General features: G+C 43.9%; 1 protein-coding gene across 1 annotated transcript in view; it reads left to right on the forward strand.

Annotated features, from left to right (window-relative positions):
• The window catches only part of LOC124623032 (nose resistant to fluoxetine protein 6-like), a 221,900-nt gene that overhangs the window by 34,632 nt on the left and 168,313 nt on the right, over nt 1-18,955 (forward strand). The window contains exon 2 of the mRNA XM_047148824.1: nt 14,416-14,563. Coding sequence (XP_047004780.1) covers nt 14,416-14,563 — 148 coding nt within the window. The remainder of the gene's footprint in view (nt 1-14,415; nt 14,564-18,955) is intronic.

Consider the following 18,955-nt stretch of genomic DNA (forward strand, 5'->3'; position numbering starts at 1 on the left):
TATTACGTAGCGGCGGGGGTTGAAGATTGGGACATTGTTTCAGGTGGCAAATAGCTTTATGGCGGGGAAAAGTACGAGGTTTTTCTTCATGTATCTGTAATTTGAATTTCCATCTAGAGTAGCAAGCTGGCAGCAACCGTGATGCCGCTCTTAAGGTTTTAATCAAAACGATTAAATAGAAATCCATTTATAAGAATAAAAAGAATGATCTTATTTTTTATGGACAGTGATATGAATGATCTTGAGACTCGCAAATAGGGTGCTGCTGTGGACTCCTGGTAATGTTTCATAGGTGAAGGATTTGGGTACAGATGGGTGTATAGAGAAAGTAATATGAGAAAGGGTGTGGGGCGAGTACTGAGAATGGTCAAAATATTGGATGCATGTCTAAAGGATGCAGGGAAAGAATGGGTTGGAAACCTCATATAGAAAAGGAAGAGGCAGGGTAGATTTTAGTTGACAGGATAGGTAGGTTTTAGGAACGATTCTATGGTTTGGGAGGGGATTCCGGTTGAAATGATCCCGAGGAAGGACATGCAATGTGTGGACGCGTCAGGAATTTTAGACTTGCTGATAGATGTCCCTCACAAGCAACGCTTCTCAAGAGTGGTAAATACAAGGAGTTGTTGGGAGTCGTGATTGCTGGAGACATAGGACTGGAAAGGATATTCCAGGTGTTAGAATGTGAGCACTACCAGCTGGGAAAGATATGGGTGGCGGAGGGTAAACTGTCACGAAAAATGGCGCGGAGTGCATGAAGTTCTTAAATTTGTACGCAGTGGAAAAACCAGAGGAGTGGATATTCGTCTATCACTTGCAAAGATGAGGAGGATACGATGGACGAGCGTCTTGTAGGTTTATTTGATGGTCAAGTCATTTAGTTCCTTTGTTAGTCCAGTAAGTAGTTTTAATCTATTGTGGGCTTTCTTTTTGATGCTTAATAGTTGGCTTAAGATTAGATTTTGGCCTACATCTGCATTTACATTTTCCAAAGCATTGTGAAGTGTTAGTTCAAAGTAAATTCGTGTTTTAGTAATGAGAGTGGGACTGTTGTGGATTTTGAATCGGAGGTATTGAGAACAGAAAACTCTATGGGTTTTTCTCATAATAATTACATCGATTTCTGCAGCATTCGTGGAGAGGTACTACTGATTAAACAAGAACGTGTAATTATTATTGTGGAATTGGAAGGATGGCACAGCAAGGAAATCTTAATGTAATACGCGAGGCGATGGTTTTGGAAATGGACTGTGTGTAGGTTATTCGACGGGATGTGGTCTAACCACAGGTGGTATTGTGTGTTGGTGTTACAGCGATAAGATCAATATGTAGATATAAACGTCTAATATAGTTGTGGCACTGGATACAGAACTTTATAAAAAATAAGGCGAGGAAAGTAATAAAAAGTAAATTTTATAAAATCATGGCAATTTCTCTACTTCCATATGGTAGCGGGTCCTGGACACTTACCCAAACGGCAGAGAATTAGGATTCAAGCTCTGAAACGAGATTCATAAGCTATGTGAAAGGATGCACAAAATTAGATGAAACAAATATGAACGTAATAGAAAAGAGTCAAAAGTTGAACTAATAAACGATGTAACAGATGAATGTAGAGATAAATGGGAGATCTACATCTACATCTACATCTACATGGATACTCTGCAAATCACATTTAAGGGCCTGGCAGAGGGTTCATCGAAGCACCTTCACAATTCTCTATAATTCCAATCTCGTATAGCGCGCGGAAAGAATGAACATCTATATCTTTCCGTACGAGATCTTATTTCCCTTATTTTATCGTGATCATCGTTCGTCCCTATGTAGGTTGGTGTCAACAAAATATTTTCGCATTCGGAGGAGAAAGTTGGTGATTGGAATTTCGTGAGAAGATTCCGTCGTAACGAAAAAATGCCTTTATTTTAATGATGGCCAGCCCAAATCCTGTATTATGTCTGTGACACTCTCTCCCATATTTCACGATAATACAAAACGTGCTGCCTTTCTTTGAACTTTTTCGATGTACTTCGTCAGTCCTATCTGGTAAGGATCCCACATCGCGCAGCAGTATTCTGAAAGAGGACGGACAAGCGTAGTGTAGGCTGTCCCCTGAGTAGGAGTAAGGAACAGCAAAGGGCCTAAAACACTACCTTGCGGAACGCCAGAAATCACTTCTGTTTTACTCGATGGCTTTCCGTCAATTACTACGAACTGTAACCTGACCTGTCTGACAGGAAATCACAAATCCAGTCACATAACTGAGACGATATTCCATAAGCACGCAATTTCACTACGAGCCGCTTGTGTGGTACAGTGTCAATAGCCTTCCGGAAATACAGAAATACGGAATGGATCTGAAATCCCTTGTCAATAGCACTCAACACTTCACGTGAATAAAGAGTTGTGTTTCACAGGAACGATGTTTTCTCAACCCATGTTGACTGTGCGTCAATAGACCGTTTTCGTCGAGTTAATTCATAATGTTCGAACACAATGTACGATTGTTCAAAAATCCTGCTGCATATCGACGTTAACGATATGGGCCTGCAATTTAGCGGATTACTCCTACTACCGTTCTTGAATATTGGGGTGACCTGTGCAACTTTCTAGTCTTTGGGTACGGATCTTTCGTCGAGCGAACGGTTGTGTATGATTGTTAAGTAAGGGGAGTATGCATCAGCATACTCCGAAAGGAACCTAATTGGTATACGGTCTGGACCAGAAGACTTGCTTTTATTAAGTGATTTAAGTTGCTTCACTACTCCGAGGATATTTACTTTTACGTTACTCATGTTGGCAGCTGTTCTCGATTCGAATTCTGATATATTTACTAAGTCTTCTTTTGGAAGGCATTTCGGGAAACTGTGTTTAGTAACTCTGCTTTGGCAGCACTGTCTTCGATAGTATCTCCATTGCTATCGCGAAGAGAAAGCATTGATTGTTTCTTGCCGCTAACATACTCCACATACGACCAGAATCTCTTTGGATTTTCTGCCAGGTTTTGAGACAAAGTTTCGTTGTGGAAGTCCGCGCTAAATTTCGAGCTTCTGTAAAAGATAGCCAATCTCGGGGATTTTGCGTCTGTTTAAATTTGTCATGTCTGATTCGTTGTATCTGCAACAGTGTTCTAACCCGTTTCGTGTACCAACGAGGATCAGCTCCGTCGTTTGTTAATTTATTTGGTCTAAATCTCTCAAGTGCTGCCGATACTATTTCTTTGAATTTAAGCCACATCTGGTCTACACTTATATTATTAATTTGCGTGAATGGAGATTGTCTCTCAGGAAGGCGTCAAGTGAATTTTTATCAGCTTTTTTGAATAGGTATATTTTTAGCTTATTTTTCGAGGATTTGGGTATTACAATATTCAATCTCGCTATGACAACCCTGTGTTCACTAATTCCTGAATCGGTTTCGATGCTCGTTATTAACTCAAGATTATTTGTTGCTAAGAGGTCAAGTTTACTACTCGCGGTGGCTCATGAACTAACTGCTCGAAATAATTTTCAGAGAATGCGTTTAGCACAATTTAGAAATTAAACGTGTATTTTCGCCAACATATTGAGGGTAAATTAAAGTCGCTACCAACTATTATCGTATGAGTCAGGTACGTGTTTGAAATCAGACTCAAGTTTTCTTTGAACCTTTCATCAACTGTATCATCTGAATTGGGAGGCCGGTATAGGGATCCAATTATTAGTTTATTCCGGTTGCCAACAATGACCTCTGCCCATACTAACTCACAGCAAATATCTACTTCAATTTCGCGACAAGTTAAACTACTTCTGTCAGCAACAAACACGCCACCGCCAACCGTGTTTAGCCTATCCTTTCGGAACACCGTTAGGTTCTTCGCAAAAATTTCGGCTGAGCTTATATCCAGCTTTAGCCAGCTTTCAGTCCCTATAACGATTTGAGCATCAGTGCTTTCTATTAGCTCTTGGAGCTCTGGTTATACCGATGGTTCCTGTACCTACGTTCTTTCTGTGTTCAGCCTGCACGCCTTGTGACTAAGGCCCTTCTTGTGTTTTCCTGAGACCCTCTAACCTAAAAAATCGGCCAGTCCACGCCACACAGCTCCTGCTATCTGTGTAGCCGCCTCCTGCGTATAGTGGACACCTGACCTATTCAGCGGAACCCGAAACCGAACCACCCTTTGGCGCAAGACGAGGAATCTGCAGCCTACATGGTCGCAGAACCGTGTGAGCCTCTGATTCAGACCCTCCCCTCGGCTCTGTACCAAAGGTCCGCAATCGGTCCTGTCGACTATGCTGCAAATGGTCAGCTTTGCTTTCATCTTGCAAGCAAGAGTGGTGGCCTTTACCACTTCTGTTAGCCGCTCGAAACCAGAGATAATTTCTTCTGAACCAAAGTGACACACATCATTGGTACGGACGTGAGCAACCACCATCAGTTGGCTGCACCCTGTGCTTTTCATGGCATCCCGGAGGACACTTTCCACATCTGGAATGACTCCATCCAGAATGCACACGGAGTGCACATTGGTTTTCTTACCCTTCTTCTCAGCCAAGTCCGTAAGGGGCCCCATAACGTGCCTAAAGTTGGAGCTCCCAACTACCAATAATCCCACCCTCTGTGACTGCCCGGAACTTGCAGGCTGAGTGGTTTCCTCTGAAACAGGACAGGCGACAGCATCTGGCTCAGCGAAAGCATCAGCCACAGACAGCACCTGGAACCTGTTTGTCAGACAAACCGGGGAGGCCTCACGTGCGGCCGCCTGGGAAGTCTTTCGCCGCCTGCTTCGCCCCGGGGCGACCTCCCACTCGACCACAGGTGAGTGGTCGGCCTCAGTGCGAGCAGTAACTGGATTGGCCACCGGTGAGGACCGATCGGAGGACTTTTTGACGTGCTGGACGTCCGTTGGATCCCCACGGCCGGCCCACAACAGTGGTGCTCATCCACTGCAGCCTCAAGCTGTGTAACCGAAGCCATCACAGCCTGAAGCTGGAAGCGAAGTGTCACCAACTCAGCTCGCATCTGCACACAACAATCGCGGTCCCTGTCATACTAAAGACCATGGAAAATTGAACTATGCAGATAAACGGACTATCGGCACATGCTGTGTAACTCTTCTCTAGACCCTGACGAAAACGCACGAACTGTGTCTAGTAATACGCAGATATTCAAAAACCTAACTACCGAAGATAGATGTGGAAATAATGTCAGAATGGCAGTTACCACTATAAGCCATGAAATAGATACCAAGAAACAGAGAAAGTGTAATAGGGAAACCTATTTAGCATTCATTGATTTTATTAAGACATTTGATAATGTTGATAGAAACTGTAGATAATTATGTGGAAAAGAAGATATAAACGATACCTAATAAATGCTTTAAAGATCTGTTTAAGGGCAAGTAAAATGAAACCGAGACATATGGAAAAAAGTAGGTTAACTGTTTATTATTTCAAAACTAATCGCCATAAATGTTAATGCATTTACGATACTGTCAGACAGGAAGGTCTATGCCTTCATATAAAAATCTTTGCAGTTGCCTACGGAATCATGATTGTACCTCTTCGTCAGAAGCAAATCGACGGTCATGAATGTCTTTCTTTATGTCTCCAAAACTATGGAAATTGCGTAGGAGGAGTTCGGTAATGTATGGAGGATGTGTAAGGGCTTCCCAGCGAAACTTCCGCAGCTTATCGAATGGGCATCATTCGGTTGCAGGATAACGCCTGCCCACATGTTGCCAAGGTTGTTTTGACTACGCTGCAGAAGTTTCGCTGGGTATTCCTCACACATCCTCCATACAGCACGATCTCTCCCCATGTGATTTCCATTTTTTTGGAGCCCTGAAGAAAGATATTCGTGGCCATCAATTTGCTTCGGATGAAGACGTGCACGGCTGGATACAATTATGGTTATGTAGGCAATAGCAAAAATTTTTGCATGAAGGCATAGACTGCCTTGTCTTCAGTCGGATAAATGTAGTAATTGTTATGACGATTACTTCTGAAGTAATTAACAGTTTGCATACTTTTTCCCACCTGTTTCGCTTTCATTTGACTACCCGTTATACAAACACACGACTGGTAACGGTACTCTAACACAGATATTTTTGGCGGGATACGACAGATAGTCATTGGCGCTTCCGGAAGGTCTGCGGAGAGCCAGCAGTGAACAAAATCACAATGAGTCATTGAGCGCAGCGTCTGTCATCAACGGAACAAGATCGTGCGAACCTGTCCGATCTCTCGCATGCCAGCCAGCATAGTATAGCATAGCTTAGCAGCAAACGAAGAAATTATCTGATGGAATGCGAAAAAGGAAGGAGATTTTTAACGGGGCTATAAAGATTAACAGAAACTTCCGCTTGAACTGCTTGATGGCGAAGACCGAAGACAACATTTATTAAATAAGATTTGTGATGAGTACCATTTAATGAATTCAGGAAAGAAGACAAAATCAGTGGCTTTTAACGGAAAACGGACAAAAATTGTGATTAACAATATAACAATAAAACAGGTCAAATATTTTAACGACGAGTGGCGTTCAGTACTGAAGTAACACTTTTTTCTGAAAGCAGGTTGGGTCAAAATGGCTCTGAGCACTGTGGGACTTAACATCTGTGGCCGTCAGTCCCATAGAACTTAGAACTACTTAAACCTAACTAACCTAAGGACATCACACACATCCATGCCCGAGGCAGGATTCGAACCTGCGACCGTAGCAGTCGCGCGATTCCGAACTGAGCGCCTAGAACCGCTAGACCACCGCGGCCGGCTGAAAGCAGGTTGGTTTGATCCAGGATTTCAATACACAGTATTATTCCGCACTTCTCTGCTAAAAAACCCTATTTTTCAACAGAATTTCTGTTCAGTGCGACTGCCTTACGGCACCTCACTGGAAGGGCCCTTATGCCCGAATGGTACCATTCCACTAGTCAACGTCGGATCCAACGTCCTGCTGCATCAGTAACCTCCCCGTTATCCACGTACTGCTTCCCATGGAGTGAATCCTTCTCTGGGCCAAACAGATGGAAGTGGGTGCGAGATCTGGGCTGTAGGATGGATGAGGAAGAACAGTCCAATGAAGTTTTGTGGGCGTCTCTTGGAGGCGCACATTTGTGTGAGGCCTTTCTTTTTCATGGGGAAGGAGACGGTTCATTTGCATTTTTGTGGCCAACAAAACGCTGAAGTTGTTTCATCATTTTCCTGACGGTAGCACAATACACTTCAGAATTGATCGTTGAATCACGAGGAAAGACATCATACAGAATACCCCTTCAGAGTCCCAGAAGCCCGTAGTCACTACTTTTGCGACTGAGGATGCGGCTTTGAAGTTTTTCTTCGGAGGAGATGTGGTGAAGCGCCACTCTGTGGATTGCCGTTTTGTTTCCGGTTCTAAGTGATAAACTCATGTTTTATCGCCTTTGATGATGTCCGACAAAATTTCTCACTATTAGCCTAGTAACACGCAAGCAATTCTGTCAGATGGTCCTCCCTTGATCTTTATGATCTTCTGTCAGACGGCGAAGAACCAAGCAGACACACACCTTTGAGTACCCCAGCTGGTGGACGAGAGTGTATACCAACAGAGACATCCAGATGGGCAGCGAGGTGTTTGATTGTGAGCCGTCGATCACCTCGATTGAGAGTGTCCGCGCGTTCCCACACTGCAGGAGTCACAGCTGTGTGCTGCCGACTGTTACGCGAGAGATTGGAGAGGTTTTCGCGATCCTGTTGCGTTGATGAGAGACGCCTCTCTCAACGACTCACTGTGCTTTTGTTCCCTGCTAGGTCTCCGCAGACCTGCTGAAAGCGCCTATGAATATCTGTCATGTCCCACCAAAAATAGCTCAATGACAGCCCTCTGCTTCGAACGCATCTCTGCTACAGACGCCATTTTGAAGTCTACGTATAGTGCCGGCACCTATTGGAACTTCATGAAACTATAGAGGCTGAAGTGGGAATATTCCACAATGTTAAAAAAAAAATGTTGCGTTACTTGTTGAACGACCCTCGTCGTGTTTAGGTTGCGAAGTAGTATATAAGCTTGACGAAGACGTAAAGAAGTAGTTGACAAAGTTTGGGGATATATGTGGAACCTTAAAAACTAAAAATAAAATATAAGACGAGGAAAAGAAACTGAAATTTTAGAAAACATGCCAGTATTCTTGTTTACGGAAGTGAGTGGTGGGTTATAAGTAAACGCCAAGAAAGCCACATACAGAGGTTTGTTTTCTAAGACCAGAAAAGGGATGCACAAGTACCAATATATTTCGAAATTCGGAAATTAGGAAAGGACTGAATATATTTAAGATCCTCAATAAAATACAAAAAGTTTGGAAAAATTAGAGTAAACGTAGGAGAAAGATTACCTCTCCAAATAACGAGATTTAAGCGACTTGCTAGAGGACAGGAAGATCAAGGAAGCGATGGGTACCGTAATAGGCAAAAAAGGCCTAGTGCTTGAAATGAAGATGATACATCGTGAATAAGTACGTCTTGGAAGATCCAAGAAGGGACGGCATCAATAAGGCGGAGCAACTACCACGGGGACTACGCCTACTCGTCATCACCTATTTCGAACAAATTTATCGTATACCCAGGACTTGGCCAGAAATGTGAGCGACACAAGTGGGAGCTCCAGATGACCAAAGCATTTAAAAAGAAAAAAAAATACCATTTTTGTCGGGGGTTGGAAGAGTCATCAGCCATTTATGTCAGCGCACAGTGGTGAAAATCGGTATCTATGCATGGATATTTGCAGGAAAATTAACATTGTCGGTTGGAACAGTTGTGCACAATGTATACGCTGTAGTATGAAATCCAGTATATCGACAAATGCAGTCAAATGGTATCGCATTTGATGCCAGTAGTACTGCATATAACAAGATATCAACGATTTACGTGGTAGAGGATGGAACTCAATGTAAAGGCAGTCGGCTCTGTGGGGTGTGGGTGTGTGCGTACATGCCATTACGGCAGATAGGAAACAGACAGCATTAGTGACATTGAAAATGTTGTGCACATCACGCACAATTGTGCCAATGTCACGCAGAAAACAGTTATCACGTGTTGAAAAAGCAAAAATAAATGCGTACAAGGAAATGGAACTCTAATCGTCAAATTGTCAAGAAGATCAACTGTTCGAGTAGAGTCACTGTTAATTTTGTTAGACTGGACGCACGATGTGTACAGAACAGAAAATATTGGCAAAGTAGAAAATTAACTGAGGCATGGAAAGGGTTACTTTTGCGCAAAGCAAGGGCTGAAAATAACCGTTATTGTTCTCAAATTTTTGCTAATTTACGGTTGCCAGTGACTGTGTACGACGAATTATATCACATGACAATTGTCTTTCATACAAGAAACGACATTAACACCGAAGCATAAACAGTCTATATTAGAGTTTGCTGATAAACGTATGTCAGGTACTTCAGAATGAGATAAAGTGATATTTAGTGATGAGAAGATGTTTAGTTGACATGGGAGAGATGGATTTCAGTATTATTGGCATGATCTGAAAACAGAGCAGTAGGCAAGAACGAGCAGAAATTTTGATGGTGGAAGTGTTATGATTTGGGCAGCATTCTGCATTAAAGGGAAATCACGAATTCACTACGTTTACATGCGATACATCTTCCGAAAGACGAAAACCAAATTTCGCTTTCATGTTTACATGTTAAGGTCTGGAGCGGATTTGCTAGCCCAGTGAAATATGGCGTCTGGAAAACAAATGTTCAAGTTTTGGTACAGTCAGAACAGTCATTATTTATTTTCACTTAAATATTAGAGGTAGGCAGAAACAGATGTTCCAGTTTTTGATATAGTCAGCATAGTCATTATTTCTTTTCACTTAAATATTAGAGGTAGACAGTTTCATGCTGGGTCTAATATTTTTACTTTTCCTTCACCGCACAATAAGTTGCCCCGTTCACATTAGTCGAATATTTTGAAAATAAGACGTAACCTGACAATCTAGGCAGGGTTCAGAAACGATTGAGCATTAACGTGGTAACTAAAATCGGCTGTGGAAGTGGAAAACCGGCAGATAGAAATGGATTTACAGAATCGAATTTGGAGTTTTCATGTAACCAACCAGAAACGTTTTTGTTGAATAGGTTTACGAAACCCGAATTTGGAAGCCCCATGTAAACGTAGCAATTGCTTGGATGAACACTAAAATGGACTCTGTGTACAATGAAATGCTAGAAATAGAACTGATTGGAATGTATGAAGACCTAGGGGACGAAAGTCTAATGCTTCAACAAGATAATGCATCTGTGTATGGTTCTGCTAGAAACAAAAATGTGGTTTGAAGATAAAAGTTATCTCTGTCTTGCCCTGACCTGCGTGTAACCCGGATTTCGACGCCGGGTAAAACCTCTGAGTTACTTGAAATCCGTGTTTATCGCATTGGAAGGCAATATGAGACGGTATGTGAGCTGAAATGAGCGATACGAGAAGAGCATCCGACAATTTCACTACGAGAACTACAAACCCTAACAAAATCAAAGCTGAGGTAATTAGGAAGAACGGAGGTTGGACAAAGTACTAACGATGGAGTAACACGACAGGAGCATAAGTGCCTTTATACTAGTCTCCAGCTTCTATCCAGGAAATGCAAGCGCCTTACTTTTTACTCGTGTTATGAAAGAAACTTTGTAATTACATGAATGAATGGTGTCTGTTCTTTCGGACATGGCCACCAACCACACATTCGTATAAGTGACTCGCCTCGTTTGGACATGGACACACCATATTCGTTGCGGATGCACAAATACGTCCGACTTCCTGCGGGAATCTCACAGTAGCGAGCATGGAGGAAATAGGCAGGGCTTGCGGGTAGATAGCTCTAGGTGGCAATGTGCGTCGGCCGAAAGGAATGCCGAAATAGTGGAGTTGAACAATATATCCGAGTGGCACAATAGTCACTGCAGCTGTCTAATAAGCAGGAGATTCTGGTGTAAACACGCCCGGGAGGAAAGGGGGTAGATATGCAGTTCTGATAAAAGCTAGCCTTCAGCACTTGAGACTGTACAACGCTCCCTAGACACAGGAACGGGGCTGGATATTTAACGACAGTGTGCCTAAACCCAGGTACCTGGTCCTTCCCGCGACGGTTGATCTGCTGTTCTCTGCACTGCCTGCGATGATGTGTCCTGTAATAACTATTGTATAGCAGAGAGGGAAGCCATTCACACCAACAATACCAAGTTGATCTGGTAGAATCCACTGTATTCTGTTAAACACTCGCACAGGGTGGGGCTGCACTGTTGGCAATTAGCATTATTCGACAATGGACGTGATCAGTATTTGTACTCCAAGTACGTGTCCATTGTGACGTATAAGGCTGCTGTCTAAATGATGCCATCCAATGCAAAAACAAGGTGCAATGACTGTTCAAAAATGTTCAAATGTGTGTGAAATCTTATGGGACTTAACTGCTAAGGTCATCAGTCCCTAAGCTTACCCACTACTTAACCTAAATGATCCTAAGCACAAACACACACACCCATGCCCGAGGGAGGACTCGAACCTCCGCCGGGACCAGCCGTACAGTCCATGACTGCTGCGTCTTAGACCGCTCGGTTAATCCCGCGCGGCAATGACTGTTCAAAGGATGTTTTATCAGTCGACGATTGGCACAGTTCTTCCAACAGTACTAAACAATTCAATAGCTTATAACATGAGCGTGCGCGTGATCGAATCGCGACGGGGAAGTTCCATAAAATTTCGGGTACGAATACGAACGAGAAACTACCTGCGCTCGTGATATTCAGCCAGTGAAAACGATATGTGTACTAGGATCATTCCGGACCACATTATTTTTCCGTTACCGCCGCAACGCGGTCGGTTGTTGTTCTTCCGTCACGACACACGAAACCGAGAAACATCACCTTTTGGATAAACGTTGATACTGCGTCGTGAGCACTGAAAATAAACGCAAAACTTGGGTGGCAAACGTTTTCAATTACCTGAATGAGATTTTCACTCTGCAGCGGAGTGTGGGCTGATATGAAACTTCCTGGCTAATTGAAACTGTGTGCCGGACCGAGACTCGAACTCGGGACCTTTGCTTTTCGCGGGCAAGTGCTCTACCAACTGAGTTACCCAAGCACGACTCACGCCCCGTCCTAACAGTTTTACTTCTGCCAGTACCTCGTCTCCTACTTAGGGTTCGCAGGAGAGCCTCTGTAAAATTTGGAAGGTAGGAGACGAGGTACCGACAGAAGTAAGGCTGTGAGGAGGGGGCGTGAGTCGTGCTTGGGTAGCTCAGTGGTAGAGCACTTGCCCGCGCAAGGCAAAGGTCCCGAGTTTGAGTCTAGGTCCGGCACACAGTTTTAATCTGCCAGGACGTTTCACTTTCAATTCTCTCACCATAACTCGTAAGATACGTGATGCAGCCACGTCATCAACACAGCTCTCCGACCACGCTCCACGAAAGCTACGCCACAGCTCCCCACTGTCGCTCTGCGCTCGGCAGAGAGGCGACTATCGATAGAGTCAACGATACAATTCTAAGCTTAGACTGGGTTCGAATCTGAGTCTGGTACACGTTTTCACTCGTCGCCGCTGATGCCGAACAAAGTCCTGATGCAGCTGATATCAGTAATCCTTTCATTTCTCCCCCATTCTCCTTCAATTTACAAACTTTGTAATTCCATCACGATTGCTTATGTCGTATGTGTGTCCTTGGCAAATTCGATACATTTATGCTTTTGACAGTGTACTATTACTTTCGTGAAACCCTGCCTTTCAACTCATTTCCATTACTGTACGTTCCAGGCAGCGTTTAGCGCAACAGAAGGACGGTCATCCTAGGATTTCTGGGTCGAGTTCCTATGCGGAAACTATTCCTTTTTGATGTTGAATTTTTGCGTTACTTATGTTATTCAGTCTGTATATTGAGCAAACAGTAAAGAAAACAAAAGAAAAATTTGGAGTAGGAATTAAAATCCAAGGAGAAGAAATAAAAATTTTGAGGCTCGCCGATGACATTGTAATTCTGTTAGAGACAGCAAGGGACCTGGAAGAGCAGCTGAACGGAATGGACATGGTCTTGAAAGGAGGATATAAGATGAACATCAAAAAAAGCAAAACGAAGATAATGGAATGTAGTCGAATTAAGTCGGGTGATGCTGAGGGAATTAGAGCAGGAAATGAGAAGCATAAAGTACTGAATGAGTTTTGCTATTTGGGGAGCAAAATAACTGATGATGGTCGAAGTAGAGAGGATATAAAACGTAGACTGGCAATGGCAAGAAAAGCATTTCTGAAGAAGAGAAATTTGTTAACATCGAGTATAGATTTAAGTGTCAGGAAGTCGTTTCTGAAAGTATTTGTATGGAGTGTAGCCATGTATGGAATTGAAACGTGGACGATAAATAGTTTGGACAAGAAGAGAATAGAAGCTTTGGAAATGTGGTGCTACAGAAGAATGCTGAAGATGAGATGGGCGGAGCACATAACTAATGAGGAGGTGTTGAATAGGATTGGGGAGAAGAGGAGTTTGTGATACAACTTGACTAGAAGAAACGATCGGCTGGTAGGACATGTTCTGAGGCATCAAGGATTCACCAATTTAGTATTGGAGGGCAGCGTGCAGGGTAAAAATCGTAGAGGGAAACCAAGAGATGAATACACTAAACAGATTCAGAAGGATGTAGGTTGCAGTAAGTACTGGGAGATGAAGAAGCATGCACAGAATAGAGTAGCATGGAGAGCTGCATCAAACCAGTCTCAGGACTGAAGACCACAACAACAACGACATGGACCAAATAAGCCGAAGCAATGTAAGACGGATCAAGCGTGGCAATTAATATCTGAAAATGAAGGAGAAGATGACAACGATGATGATGATGACGGTAGTGATAATGATAATGGTGGGGATTGAAGAATGGCACAATGTTTCAGGAGATAATTAGCTTTATTATGGGGGCAAGTAAGAACGGGTGATTTTATTTTGAGGGATATTTCCGACAGTTACTTTTATGTAAGACTACCGCAGCGAGGGGTCAACAACCGTGTGAACGGAGTGGAGTGGCGAAGGACGGAAACGTAAGACCGCAGTTAATCTCGAGGTGGAATTGCGAAGGCTGCGCGAGCCGAGGTGACGGGGCACTCGGTCGGCCGATCACCTGGCCGGCGGAGATAAGTGGCCACTCGTCTGCCCAAGGCCGGCCGGCGCTCACTGTGTCACTGTGCTAGGGGCGGCTGTTGTCGGTCATCGGCCCGCGGGCTGCGGCGGGGAGGCAGGTGACGACGGACCCACAGTGAAAGTGGGGCCGGGCGCGCCGCCATTGTTTATATAAGGCGGCCGCCGGCGGCCGGGGCAGGAGTCGCGCGCGCTTACTTGTCAGTGATGCTGCGGGCCACGGCGCAGTCGGTGTCGCTCGTGCTGGCGTCGCTCCTGGCGACGGCGTCGGCGTCGGCGGCGCAGCCGGCCAAAGACGTGCTGGTCGCCGCCCTGCTGCCGCCACTGGCCCCGGGGGAGGCCGCCCCCGCCTCGGACGTGGGCGGCGCGTGCAGGCAGCACGCCGCTCTCTACCGCACCGCCCTCCAACAGCTGCAGCCCTGGGCCATGCGCAGTGAGTACCCCGTGCCGTGCATTTCGAAGGGCTCTTCATTTTTTTTTTATGCGGCCTGCTATGAATTCCTCCCCAGTGCCAAGCTTCTCATTTCAGAGTAGCACTTGCAATCTACGTCCTCAGTTATTTGCTGGGTGTGTCCGAATCTCGTTCTCTAAGCTTTTCGCCCTTTACCGTTCCCTCTAGTCGAACTGCGGCCCGCTAATATCCGTGCAGGCCGCGGTTCTCGTATGGGAAACTCCCCATCGCACCCCTCTCCCCTCAGATTTTGTGGTAAGAGGGGCCTTTTTTTTTTTTTTTTTTTTTTTTTTTTTAAATTGATTTTCAATTCCTCCCCGAAGGGGGCGGGCTGGCAGCAGCTTAGTACGCTGCTCTACAGCCTACAGACTTTTTTAAAAACGGAAGAAGAAAAGAAACAAGAAATACAGGCGATAAAACGGTGACGTAAAGTGTAAAATGGCGGAAAAATGCGGAAAGTTAAAACAGAAAGCAAAAGGGGTTGGCAATGTTAATAAATTACACAGGAATCAGACAAGTAACATAGTAGACACACAATTAAAAAACATGGCGACAGTCTGGTTTCTGTTCGCAAGACATAAAAAATCGCACCCGGCGACAGTATGATGGCCGTTCGCAACGCTTCCCAAAAGACACAACACGGAACACTCACTGTAAAACACTGCAAAGATGACACTCCCGAGCCAAAGGCAGATGGGGGGGGGGGGGGGGGGAGACTAAGAGGGGCCAGTGGACAGCTCGTTAAAAACTGAATTCAGATCAAGCATGAAAACAGGAAGAAGGTGTACTGAACTTTCTTTTTTTTGAAGGCAAAATAGAAACAATGAACGGTGTCGTGCTTCAGTGGTCACGGTGTTGGACTGCCCTGTAGAAGAGCCACGTTCAAAGCTTCCTCGTGTCAATGTTTTTCTTTTTCCGCTGCATTCAGATTTGTGTCTGTGTCATGGCGTAACGTCGGTTTGCAACAGCGAAGTGAGAGGAAGGGACCTATTGTGAAAGTTGATTCTGCACAACTACTCTATTAGCAGCCGAAAGGAAGTGGGTCTCGAATGGCAACCGCGAACTTTGATGACAAGGCGACAAGTCAACATAATCCTCAACCGGAAAACATGTCTGGTGTGTCATAGATAGCTTTAGCGACCACGTGTGTGTCAGATGATAGGCATGAGTTATCGACGTACCTAATTTGTACTTCTGGTGAGTGACTAAGATATGCCTCCTTCGCCGAGTTAGGTGTTCGTATGAAAGTGAGTGTGATCACTCCCAAGGAAATGATGAAAACGTAATAGCTTATCACATAAGCTGCAACAAACGAATGCAACAGTTTCAGAACCACACAGTTTCTCTGTGCTCTGTCAAAACACGTGTTTTTTACGGTTTTGAAGTTGCGTTCCATTTTCGAAGTTCTGACTTTTGAATTTCTTTGTTGTAACATCACATCCGTTTTCGTTGTTTTCATTTCTGTGAGACGTCTGTGTGGTATCTCGTCTACTCTCACTATTCACACAGTTACTTGCAACGGTAATGTATTCACACCACATGACTCATATTCTATTCTGCTGCCTCTCTACACGGTAATCTTTCTGAAAGGACCCATGACCACACAAACACCCACAAAGGTATGATGTGCTTGGTGTCTAAATGGTTCAAATAGCTCTGAGCACTATGGGATTTAACTTCTAAGGTCATCAATCCCCTAGAACGTAGAACTACTTAAACCTAACTAACCTAAGGACATCACACACACCCATGCGCGAGGCAGGATTTGAACCTGCGACCGTAGCGGTGGAGCGGTTCCAGACTGTGGGGCGGTTGTTGTCTGTGAGGATACTTGTCCTGGTATAGCCGTGCTGCCCTTCGACCTTTTCCATCTGCTTGGCCAGACATAAACACCATCTCGGCTTGGTCCCGACACGAATATCGGACAGTTCTGCTGCTTGTAGTACGCTTCGTCAATCATGCAGCCTACAACACGCAAGGTACACACGGCAAGTGGTGAGAGGAACTGTCATTCGTCCGCCCCATCTACCATGGCGACGCAGCATTTCCGAACACACGTTCATAGGGCTTTTTTTTACTCATTTCCAGTCAGGGATCCGTCCCTACAGTTTGTCGGTTTTATTAATGTTGACCCTGTATATGGTGTTTAGAAACGAACAAGAGGGGAGGAGGAGGAGGAGGAGGAGGAGGAGGAGGAGGAGGAGATTAGTGTTTAACGTCCCGTGTCGTCCTCCCGAATGAGAGTACAGTGTGCTAACCACTGCTCCACCTCGCTCGGTGCTATATAAAACAAACTTACCACAGCTAAGGACTAGGAAAATACTGCAATGACCACGTGGTATCCAAGTTTAAACCTGTGTCTGATTTTGGTTAGCAGCCACAGGACACACGCTATGTAAAATAAAAGGAAAATAATAGAACATCCACGGAGGATGCCACAACTGTGGCGAAACATGTTTAGGTGATAAAACAAAACAATAATTCGTGTACTCGCAAAAAGGTGGACCTATCCTTAATTCGTCATTATGAGGTTTTTAGGTCACTACCTATATTTCAGCATTAGGCCATTTTAAGCAGTTACGTCAAAAATTGTTCCACTTTTGTGACGACGGTGACTTGCGCTTCACAAAAGTTGGACTAGCTTTGACGTTGATGGTATTATACTGTATTCTTATATACGGTACTTCTGTCAGCACCACCAATATTTTTGAACGGGGGGGGGGGGGGGGGGGGGGGTTGGAGGGGTTCGGTTGAGGGGAGACACTATTACACTAGCACCCATGAACAGTGCAGAGATCAACACCTTTTGATAAATCTTTTAAAGCTCGAAGAAGTTTCCCATTAAAAACGAATACACCGTCCTTGACAAAATATCAACCTCGTTTCGAGATTAGCAACTAGCCAACAACTATGCCCTTTGCGAAACTATACTCTGTCGTATCATTATCTGGCAATGAAAATATTTAAGATGAGCTCTAGACAAAACAAATGGTAAACTTCTATTTATTTACTTATTGCATGCTGCTAAAACTACAGTTTCTCTATGGAGACATTAGTTATAAAACGTTTGCGTTTCGAGTCGTATGTTTTGGAACCGTATCAGAACTGAATGACGACGTCGAGCTTATACGAAGTAGGGGCACACTTCATCTGTCTGTCCGAAGAGAGAAACAAAAATGCTGAAGAACGTTTAAATTGGGTACATTAGGAAAAAAGCACTCGTAATATCACGCTGGAATTGAACCTGATTCCAGGACGGAATTCGCGAATATTCGTTAATCCATATAGTGGCCATTATATCAGACAACTAACAATTCCCTTAGGCATCCAAAAATTTATTCTTTTTACGTACAACATGTGAAAGGGATTGAAAGAAACCACGTCTGGTACTACAATAACAGCTCTCGTGATTTGTTGGCTATAGAAGCAGAATTTCAGTCATGGTAATTACATGAGAGAGGGGGGGATAAATAAACTTGCCATGGCTGCTGCCGGGGTTTTATGACAGATTTCTTGAGAAGCCTGAACTGAAATTCTGTAACATTCTCCCCTAGAGTAAGTAGATCTGCTATTAATGGCACTACTCTTTTCTGTATCCTCTTTCTTGCACTTTCGCAAAGTAGGCTCCCAGCCTAGCAATAAAGGTTTAATCGGAAGTGGTTTTGCTGTCAGCCTGCTTAATGAGTTTGATGCACTTAGGAGTCTTCGTATTACGGTCTGGAATCCACATGCATCACAACAAGATTCGATATTGGCCAATTTTAAGGGAGCAGGGAATTCTGAAATTTTAAAGAAATGGACAAATACAGTACTTCTGCTTTTGCCTTTACGTGAGACACTGTGTACAACCAGATATTAACCTTGCGTGTATGGTATTACTAGAAGTATCTGACTGAATTAAAAACCACCACCACCTCTCAGCGTATCTGAGAATGGTTTGATTGATTTGCAACACCTTGTGAGAGATGCACTTTGTGGGAAGTGTATTAAAATTATTTGTAATATATTCCTATTAAAGGAAGTTTAATTTTATTGTATACTACTCCAATCCTCTATGACTTTTTATTATTATGACTTGGTGAATGCTTGGAGCGTAATCCACGTATGTCTATTTAATAGGCTATACAATATAATTCCTATTTTTAATCTCTCTACTTTGCTTTTTATAGTTCAGACCATTATCTGAAAATGACTACACTGCCGAAACTGCGCAGTAATGAATGTAGAAGAAAGACACAGTTATTTCGAGTGGTTTTGGACCGTGGGAATCAATTAGAGACGTGTCGAAGTGTACAGAAACTAAAACAACAATTTCTCGTCGAACACCACTTACAACGTACAGCTGCTAGAGACAGCATAAGACCAAATATTCGC

Source organism: Schistocerca americana, chromosome 7, assembly GCF_021461395.2.
Source record: "Schistocerca americana isolate TAMUIC-IGC-003095 chromosome 7, iqSchAmer2.1, whole genome shotgun sequence".
Taxonomy (NCBI): Eukaryota; Metazoa; Arthropoda; class Insecta; order Orthoptera; family Acrididae; genus Schistocerca; species Schistocerca americana.